Source organism: Octodon degus, unplaced genomic scaffold (genome assembly GCF_000260255.1).
Source record: "Octodon degus isolate 3935 unplaced genomic scaffold, OctDeg1.0 scaffold00018, whole genome shotgun sequence".
NCBI classification, from domain to species: domain Eukaryota; kingdom Metazoa; phylum Chordata; class Mammalia; order Rodentia; family Octodontidae; genus Octodon; species Octodon degus.
In genome coordinates, this window is record NW_004524594.1 from 21,735,113 (window position 1) to 21,745,819 (window position 10,707).

The 10,707-nt window shown below is 44.7% G+C and overlaps 1 protein-coding gene across 1 annotated transcript in view; it reads right to left on the reverse strand.

Moving 5' to 3' along the window:
- Window positions 1-4,315: 4,315 nt before the first annotated feature.
- The window catches only part of Ccs (copper chaperone for superoxide dismutase), a 17,666-nt gene continuing 11,274 nt past the window's right edge, over window positions 4,316-10,707 (reverse strand). The window contains exons 6-8 of the mRNA XM_004627185.2: window positions 4,889-4,966; window positions 4,717-4,820; window positions 4,316-4,612 (exon numbers count right to left, since the gene is read on the reverse strand). Coding sequence (XP_004627242.1) covers window positions 4,459-4,612; window positions 4,717-4,820; window positions 4,889-4,966 — 336 coding nt within the window. The 3' untranslated portion in view covers window positions 4,316-4,458. The remainder of the gene's footprint in view (window positions 4,613-4,716; window positions 4,821-4,888; window positions 4,967-10,707) is intronic.

Here is a 10,707-nt window from a genome sequence, read left to right on the forward strand (position 1 = left end):
ACTTGAGAGGCTGAAAACAGGAGGATCACTATGAGTCCAATCTGGGTAGTGAGAACCTGTAGACCTTGTACTAAAAAAAAAAAAAAAAAAAAGGATAATCCTGCATGAAAATGGGAATATGGTCTAAGGCCATACCACCCTGAACGCGGTTCAATCTCGTCTGATCTCGGAGGTCGGGCCTGGTTAGTACCTGGATGGGAAAATGGGAATATGCACCTATATTGTTCAAATAACGGAACTTAGAAAAAAAGGGGTATACAGATGAATGTCCATTTTGTATCTGTGTATTCAAAGTGGATGGGATAGGGGCTGGTGAGATGGCTCAGTGGTCTAGAGCACCTACTTGGAACAAGCTTAGCAAAGCACAGGGACCGCGGCTCAATCCCCCAGCACCAAATGCCAGCCAGTCCAGCCCCCAGGTGGGCTGAGCTGGCCACACACACACACAAAAATAAAAAATAAATAAATAAAATAAAAATAAAACAGAAGTCTTCAAAGTGGATGGGATAGATATATACTTACATTCTCTTAATGAATAGAATGATTTGTTCTAACGGTGTTTGTAAATAGGATCTCAAGTCCACATCTTGTACAGCAATTAACCACTAAGAAGAATGTATGCAGGGTGTTATTGAAACTGTCCTAGCAATTTGAATTGAAACTGTCTCATTGCTATCTGTTTATCAATAAAATTATGAAAAAAATAAAATAAATAAAATAAAATACTCCAACAGACTGTTATTTAAAAAAAAATGGGAATATGAGGGTCACGGAGACAGCTCAGAAGAATTAATACCTGCCTGACAAGCACAGGGTCCTGAGTTCAATCCCCAGTACTAAAAAAAAAAAAAAAAGAAAGAAAGAAAGAAAATGGGAATATGAATACTATTTGAATCCCTCCTTTCACTTACCTTGGGTGTATATTTAATAGTGGAATTCCAGAATTTTGATTTTTAATTGAATGTAACTTATGCAGTGACAATCACCCTTGCTAGTCTACATTTCTTTGAGATTTGACAAACACCTAGTTATGTAATCACCACTACAATTGATAAACGCTCATCTATCTTCTTTCACTACAGTTTTGCTTTTTCTAAAATGTCATAAAAAATAAAAAAATAAAATGTCATATATAAAAAATATGTCATATAAGTGGAATCATATAATAAGTAACTTTCTGAGACTAGCGTCTTTCTTTTACATTATATAATGTATCTAATATTCACCAATGCGCTTGCTTGCATCAGCAGTTACCTTTTTTATTTTTCTTTTTTTAAATCAATGATCGACTTAGTGTTGATGAACTACCATTGGTTTTCCCATTCCCCAAATGAAGGACAACTGAATTGTTTACAGTTTTTGGATGTTGTGACAAAAGTTTGCATATAGGTATTCGTGCAAATAATATTTAATATCTTTTGGTAAATATCTACAAAAGACAAGGTCATTTTGAGCAATAACAAGATACTATACAATGTGACCCACACGTAAGGCACATAGTAAGAAGCTTAATAAGTTGAGCTAACAGGAAATTTGCAACATTTTATACAAATTAAATTAAAATAATCTATTGATAGGGCTGGGGGTATAATTCAGTAACAGAGAATGTTCTTAGTTTATACAAGGCCTTGGCTTCAATCCCAGCATCAAAAAAAAAAAAGGGTATTACAAGTCATCTTTACCATTTTTTCTGTGCACAACTCCTAGAAAATGTGCATCAGAAACACATTTACAGGGCCCTTTGCTGCTGAAGCTGCTGGTAGTGTTACCAGGCAGTGAGAACAGAGGGTGCGATACAAAGGCACTTCCTTTCTCTTGTAGCAGTTCACCCCACTGTTATGGGACTTCCCTCACCTAGGTTTTTAGGTATTAATCCCCTTCTATGTCTAGCTGTGATACAGCACATCCTTCTAGAAGTACACGTCAGAAGTCTTTAAACTGGAAAGGAATGACTGGAGGTACATGGTAGAAGGCTTGCCTAGCAGATGAGAAGGCTTGGGTTCAATCTTTAGGGCAAAAAGAATTAGAAGGGAAGTTTGGAGGATGCTGCTGGAGGCTGATCTTGAGCCTTGTTCCTTTGCAGGGCCCAAGGCCTTGAGCACAACAGGGAAGCACTCAAGCACTAAGCTGTGCTCCTATCACTGAAAAAGATGATCTATGACTTCTTTTTTCAGTTTAGGGCTTTGCACATACTAAGTACATCCTGTAGCACCAACCTACACCCTTAGCTCTATAAATAGTTTTCATTTAAGTTGTAAAATCTTTTACTGAAGTTGAAATTGGTATCTCTTGAACTTTAGTATGATTCAAAGTCACCAGAACAAATTTCTAGATTTTCACCCAGTTTTTCTTTCCTCTTTTTTTGGTCTTTTTGAGACAAGGTTTCACTATGCAGTACAGGCCGGCCTTGAAACTCACTTTGTAGCGCAGGCTCAAACTCACAGCACTCCCCTTGCCTCAGCTTCCAGAGTGCTGGGATTACAGGGGTACACCACCATGCCTGGCTTAACCCACAGTTTCTGATTCAGTTGGTCTGAAGTGCCAGAATTCACATTTCAACTAAGCTTCCAGGAAATGTTTGTGCTGTGGCCCAGGGACCACAAGGGACACATTTTGAGAAAGGGAAAGATTAAGGAAAGAAGAAAGGAGAAAAAGTGTTTTCACAAGTCAGCTTTACACAGGCTCTTCTGGAACAGTCCCACATCTTTTCAGGACCCAGAGTAGCCAGTATGCCTTGGGCAAAGGATCTGTCACTGCTCTTAAAATGAACTCTGACTGCATCCCTCAGCGAGGATTCAGCCCAGGGTAAGGCCTCCTTCTTGGGAAAACAGAAGGCTTTTCATAAATCTTCATAGCTAGGGCTGGGGATGTAGTTCAGTGGCACAAAAGCCTGACTGCAAGCACAAGGACCCGGGTTCAATCTCCAGTACTGCATGCCAGGCCAGCCCCAGAACCCGCATGGTGGCACACACCTGTAATCCCAGCCCTGGGGAAGCTAAGATAGGAGGATCACTATGAGTCCAAGCTGCATAGCAAGACCCTATACTAAGTAGATAAATAAATGACTTTAAAAAACAAAAACAAAAACAAAAAAACTAAGCATGGAAAGGATACCAGAGAGAAGAGAGCAGGAAAGACCAGGAGGATCCTAAAAAATGGGAATGAAGTCAGGTGTGGTGGCCTGGGGCATGGGAAAAGAGCCAAGAGCCTCAAAGCCAAGGCCTTGTCCCAGGCAGGCGGCATAGGAGCAGTCATAGTCTGACAGCTCGCCTGTTGTAAAATCAGCTTTGTCAACAATGGGCATGTCTGATGTGGTCCAGTGGAGTGGGGGACATAGTGGTATGCTATTCCCTGATTAGAAGCAGCTGGCTGCAAAGAGTGCTTTTCTGGGACTGCCTCTAGGAGCCCTGTACAATCTCAGAACCACAGCCCCTACTCCTTTAATGATGTGCCAGGCTCTGTGCCAAGCACTTATTAATTGAGAGTTAGTCTTTCACTTAAAATAATTCAATTCAAACCAGATTGGGGTGTGGGAGGGCATAAATTAGAGAGACACCGGCTTGTTTCTTAAATTCCAGGGCAAAAGGCAACTGGTCTCAGGAAGGACCCAGACAGGGGACCCCAGGGAAGCTGAAATTCTCCAGAAACTTTTGCATGTTTGTTTGTTTGTTTTGAGATAGCTCAGGCCAGGGAGATAGCTCAGTGGCTTAAGTGCCTTCCTGGCAAGCACAAGGTCCCAAGTTCAATCCCTGGCACCAAAAAAAAAAAAAAAGAGTGAGACAGGGTCTCATTCTATAGTTCAGGCTGGCCTTAAACTCACTATATAGCCCACCCTGACCTAGAACACACAATAATCCTCTTGCCTCAGCTTCTTGAGTGCTGGGATTATAGGTGCACACCACTATGCCTGGCTTACCTACCAACTTACAGGTTCTCTCAGGGCATCTGTCTCATTCTTTCTCCTCTGAAGACTGGCTTTTTCTAATAATCAGATGATGAGACAAGAGAAAGTAAAGTTCCCATATCCCTACAGTTTAGATTCAACCACAGAAAGTAAAGTTGGGTCCACTCTGATTTCTTGAGGGGAAGCAGAGCTCAGCATGGGTTGGGATCCATTTGGTTCCAATGAGACACAATGAGGGAAGGCGAGGGCCATACACAGAAGTATTGCTGCTGACTCTACATTATGACATCAAGGAAAAAGAGGGTCCCTTGGGAAATGTGTAGATTAGGGGCTGCTGAACAGAACAGAGGCAGAGACTCCATATGTTCACCAACCCATTAAGAGACATGGAGACATAGACACAACACAAAGTTCCATATGAAAATAAAAGTTTAGTTTGCCAAGTTATCATCACAACCACTCCTGTACTCCCTGAACCTAATCCTTGTAGGCCTGGGAAAGCAAGGAGGAAGAAGGCACTCAGCTGGAAGAACAGATTTTTGATGAGACTCGGCTCAGAGATGGGCAGGCGGCTGGCCCAAATTCTTCCGGCCCTCACCAGCAATGGGCCGGCCTCGCTCTTCCCAGATGGTGAGACCATCACAGGAGCAGATCTGTTTGGGGTTCTGGAATAGGCCAGCAGAGCGTGCGATGATGCCACAGGCCAACCTACAGAAGGATGTGGAGTCAGAGTAGGTCCTCACCTGGTTCCCCCCAGGCTTCCCCATGTACCACTGGTAGAGCACAGCTTCCTGCTGGCTGGTAACACTCACCTCTCCCCAGAATTCCCTGTGATCTTGGATAAGGGATGGCCTCCCCGACCCAGGTCATCTTCTCCCTCATCAATAACCAGGCTGCGGCCAATCACATCCCATACCTTGGAGGGCAGACAACAACCCTCAGCCCGCTGTCCTGTTGGGAAAGGCCCCCACCTTTTCACCTCACCTTCAGCTGCTCATCCTCTATCCGGAACACAGCTCGGCCATCAGCATCAGCATGGACATTGCCCAGGTCTCCACGGTGCTGGAATGAGACCCAGGGAAAAAGAGAAAGATCACATGAGGCCAAGCTGCTCTTATCTGGCTTCTTAGTAGCAGATTCCTCTTCTTACCTCCTTAAACCACCAACTTCCTCCTATGGCTGTAGTCTGATTGGATCACAGACAGCCATTGGACACTCTTCCCTTGTAAATTCCTGAGCAGAATGCCAGAGTACTGGAAAAAGCCAACCTTCCCTTGCAAGCCTGTTGCTGGCCCTATTTCTGGCCTCCACTTGGCCACATTCTTGAGTCTTTCTAAGCCTGATCCCCCAGCCTCCTGGTGGCTCCTTGGCAGTCTTCAACTCTTCAGGCTTCACTCGGCCGTGCTTGGCTTCCCTGATCATTCCAACAGCCAGCACCACTTCCTTGACCCCAGGAATAAAGGAACAAAGAAACACAAGGGGACAAAGGACCTATCCTAACCCCAGAAACTGGCTCTCCCCATCTTCTTTTACAAAGTGTCACAACATATCTACTTAGCACCTCCTGCCAGATATCTGCAGGAATATATAGAGGCCCAACTCTCCAGTGCCTCAGATGTGGAACAGATGTGCTTATGAAATAGGATGATGACAATGGTTGATGAGTTTTAGGTGACAAGACCTTACTGATGAGCCACAGATATTACCTTTGGGCGAATAAATCTGCCCAACGTGACACTTAGGCAGGCAGAAGCAGGCACCTCAGTATGGGCTGATCCACATGCCCTTGCTGCTAGATAACAACATATCGGTGTGTGGCGGGGCTAACAGCTACAAAGAGAAGAGGATCTACTTTATTTATCTAGATGGACATCTGCTGCTGGCACCTAGCAGCACTTTCTTTATGTGGCTGGCCCTGTGTTGGGGGACTTCAGTGGTAGAAAGATGGAAACTGGAGGAGTGTGTCTTTGGCTGGGCTGAGCTGGGGAGCGAGCTGGGGAACAGGCTGGGGATGGTGGCAGAAGGTACTGATTCTTCATGGGATCACAGAGAAACAGCCTTTCAGGCAGGGAGGCCTTCAATATCACACTTGCACTCAGAGGCCCAGCCTGTCCCCTCAGGCACTAGGGGACCCAAAAGGGTTGCAGGAAAGGAAAGGCATGGTTCCTCTGTGCTTCAGAGCAATCCCCCTAGTAACATCTGAGGAAGGACTGGAGGGAGGTACCGAGAGAAGAGAAGGACGTTTAGAGACAGACCATCAGGAGATACGCAAGAGAATCAGGCTTGAACGTAAATTCCCATACTAAATTAGGTTCCATTTGGGCAATACCATGTACTGAAAACCCTGAAGAAACTGGCCAGACATCACTGTGGTGTTGGCCATACACTTCTCACTCACTTCTTTCTGTCTACATCTAAGGCCTTGGGCTCAATACGACTGCTGACTCTGGGCCTTTCAAGAAGACATGGCATGAGGTAGTTCTTGCCCTTCAGAAATGCAGCATATCACATGTCAAGGGCTTTGCCTGGCCAGGTCCCTGTGCTGCGTCTTCCACCCCTACTCATTCCTTTTCTTCTGTGCAGTTCCTGTCCAGCACTTCTCAAAGTTCCCAAGGCAGACAGCCTGCAGGCACACCTCCCATATTCACATTTCGTGTGATTTACCTCCCTTGAGGGTAGGCAGCAGCAAAGAGCATTTCCCAGATTAGGTTACAGGAAGAATGAGGCTTCGGTCTGGAACACCCTCTCACTCTCTCACTCAAATGCTTTGAGAGAAACCAGCTGCCATGTGGTAAGCTGCCCTAGGGAGAGGCCCACGTGGCATAGAACTGATGTCTGGCCAACAGCCAGGGAGAACCCCAGGCCTGCCAACAGCAACATGAGCAAGCTGGGAAGTGAATTCTCCTCTTATTGGGCACTGAAATGACTGTGCCCCATGAGACCCTAAGCCAGAGGCATCCAGATTCTTGTCCCATAAAAACTGAGATAATGAATGTTTGTTATCTTATACTCCTAACATTGGAATCATTTAATTTGAAGCAATAGGTCAGTAATATCCTGACTACAAACATCTAATTGTACAAAGAATCAGAAACCCCTCTCCAACTTCCAGGAGAAATGGGATAAAGCTGTCAGAAGCTGTCAGAAGTTAAAGGAAAAAAAATCGGTTACATGAATTAAGAAACATGTACACGTTGAATATGGCTTATCTGAAATGCTTGGGACCAGAGTTTGTGATTGCGGCCAGGGAGATAGCTCAGTAGAAAAAGCACTTGCCTGGCAAGCATAAGGGTCTGAGTTCAATCCCTGGTTCTGCCAAAAAAAAAAAAAAGTGTTTGATTTCAAAGTGTGTGTGGGTTTTTTGTTTGTTTGCTTGTTTTAATTTTTGCATACACTTTACTGGTTGAATAGCTCTAATCTGAAAATCCAAAATCTTACATGAGTTCCACTCAAAATTTCAGATTTGGAGCAAAATGGAGTCTGAATTTGCAGATTATAGGGATGTTCAACTGACAATACATGTACACTGGCTTTGTGTCAGAAGATCAAAAATTTCATATCATTATAAAATACAGGGCCAGCCATATAGCTCAATGGATTAAAGTGCCTTTTTAGGCAGAAGCAGGGGTTGGGAGTTCGACCCTGCCCCCGGGGCAGCGCTGAGATGTCCATTGAGACTGGGTGTGGTGGTGCCTGTAATCCCAGCACATGGGAGGCTGTAAACAGAAGGATCACTCCGAGTCCGATCTACGCAGTGAGACCCTGTAGACTCTGTAGACCTAATAGGAAAAAAAAAAAAAAAAAAAAGGCGGAGGGGCTTTGCTGGATAGCTCAGTTGTTTAAAGCACCGTCTGTGGCTAGGGAGATGGCTCAGTGGAATAAGTACCTCCCTGGCAAGCGCAAGGGCCTGAGTTCAATTCCCAGTTTCAAAAAAAAGCAGTCAGGCGCATAGGACTGTGATTTGATTCCCAGCTCCAGAAGCTGTGCCAGACTCACCCTTAAGGCAGCCTGAAATAGCCAAACAAAAAACCTCCTTCTATAAAATACAAAATACACTGGCCCCACCCCCCCAAGGCATGCTGAGAGGGCAATTGAGACTAGGCATGGTGGCACATGCCTGTAAACCCAGAACATGGGAGGCTATAAACAGGAGTATTACTATGAGTCCAACCTGTGCAGTGAGACCCTATACTAAATACATTAAAACAAAAAACAAAAAACACAGAATAGTCAAACAGAAAATAAACACAAAATCTGGAGGGGAGGGCATAAAAAGGAGCTGGCAGTTTCCCAACATCAGGAACCAAAACCTACCCTAGGGTCAGCCAGATAGCTCAATGGATTAAAGCACCTACTTAGGCAGGGATAGGAACTGGGGTTCAATTGAGACTGGACATGGTGGAGCATATCTGTAACCATAGTGCTTGGGAGGCTGAAAACAGGATTGGGGCCAGGGAGACAGTTCAGTGGAATAAGGGTTTGCCTGGCAAGTGCAAGGTCCTGAGTTCGATCCCTGGTACCACCAAAAAAAAAAACCCCAAAAAAAGGAAGATCACTTTGAGTCTGATCTGTGCAGTGAGACCCTATAGACCCTGTACTAAATACATTTTAAAAAATAAATAAATAACAACTACCCTGGATTCTATCTCCAAGCACAAGGAACTATAAGAAGCCCTTAGGTTACATGGAATCACTGACAGGGAGGGCAATCCTCTCAAGAGCTGGGATTACAGGCAAGTGCCACCATGCCCAGTCACATGGGTTCCTGGTGCTATAGTCCACTGAGCTCTTTGGCCAGCCCTCTTTCCTACAGTGGTTGCTGTGGAAAGATATCAAGGAGAAAAATCTCTTGTCATTGTCAACAAGTCTTTAACATCTTACTAATATCTTCTCCTACTTTGACAGAGACAAATAGTAGGCCTCAGGGCCCAGGCCTCTGAGGTCAGTCTCTAGCAGAGCTTATACCCAATCCCCATTTTTAGGAGTATTGATTTCTTTTTATAATGATCTTCCTCTTATGGTTAGAACTGGTTTTTCATTTAGATGGTAATACCAAGTTTTGTTTTATTTTGATGGGACTGGGCATTGCCCCTGCGGCCTTCACACTGAGCTACATCCTCAGCTCTTTTTATTTTTTATTATTTTGAGACAGGGTCTTGCTAAATTGTTAAGTTGCCTGGGCAGGACTCAAAGTTTGTGATCCTCCTGGCTGAGCCTCCCAGAGTGCTGGGACTGTGGGCATGTACTGCTACATTTAGCTTCAAGTATCTCATTAAAAAGAAAATTTACCACCGGGGAGATAGCTCAGTAGAATAAGCGCTTGCCTGGCAAGTGCAAGGGCCTGAGTTCAATCCCACCAAAAATTTATGTAGCCAAGGCATGTGCTGTGTACCTACAGTTTCAGCTATTTGGGAGGCTCAGGCATGAGGATTGCTTGAGCCTTGGAGTTTAAAGCCAGGCTGAAAGCCAGAAATGATGGTGCACTCTTATAATCCTAGTACTCAGAAGGATTGCCACAAATTCCAAACCAGCCTAGGGAGCTGCATGGGGTGGGGTTTGTGGGGCAAGATGACGGCCGCCCCCCTCCAGCCCCGAGGCTGGCGAAGGGCAGATCTGCCTCATGGACAGCTGCTTCCAGAGGCTTCTGGAAATCACCGAAGGGTCAGAGTTCCTCCGGCTTCAGGTGGAGGGAGGTGGATGCTCCGGGTTCCAATACAAATTTTCCCTGGATACCGTTATCCACCCGGACGACAGGGTATTTGAACAGGGTGGGGTGAGAGTGGTGGTTGACTCTGATAGCCTGGCCTTCGTGAAAGGGGCCCAGGTGGACTTCAGCCGAGAGCTGATCCGAAGCTCAGTTCCAGGTGTTGAACAATCCTCAAGCATAACAAGGCTGCTCCTGTGGGTCATCCTTCTCTATCAGACTCTGACAAGATGACAAGGCACCCTGAGATTGTCAGCAGCTGCACTAAGCTGAGAAACCCAGGGTTAGTAGAATTTTAGAAGTTTCTAATCATATCCTCTCGATGTTATTTTCCTTAATTTAGGAGTGTGTGAAGCTTTCACACTTGGCCAAAATCACCTTCCTCCACCTGCCCTCTATATGATGCTAAGGCCAAGCTTCCAAATGTTGTTACCTCGGGTTTAATTACTGGTTGAAACCCAATACAGTCAGGTGTGGTGGCACACATCTGTAATCCTAACACTTGGGAAGCTGAGGCAGGAAGATTGTTGCTAGTTCAAGGCCAGCCTGGGCTACATGGTGAGTGTAGGACCAGCCTGAACTACATAGCAAGACAGTATCTGGAAAACAAAAAACCCTAATATGTACAGAGCCTCAAAGCCTCCATATTTGGAGTGACTTCTTCGGCCTTCAAAATTGCTTGTACATATTTGTATAATGATGTATAAAAACCTCATTTTAAAAAAGGTTCGTATTGTTCTTTAAGTCATAATCACAGATTAGGTAGGTTGAGCATAGTTCGTAGGCCAGAACAGATGAAAAAGACAAATGAAATGTAGTCTTTTACATTTTACACATCTTGAATGTGTTACTGACTTTCCTGTTTTCTAACCGTGTGGTAGGCAGATACCATACTTATCGTACTTGTCAGTCTGCTAGGACTCATGAAACCAGGAGCCCATCCACCAGAAGTCTTGGACCAAACCCCTGCTAATACCTGAATTACTTGAAAAATAGCTTCTCTGTACCCAGGATATGTTGCTTCACCCATCTTGTGGAAAGTGCTTTGGTCTTACCCAGAGCAGGAAGTAGTTGCTTCACTATTATAGATAATAGGTAA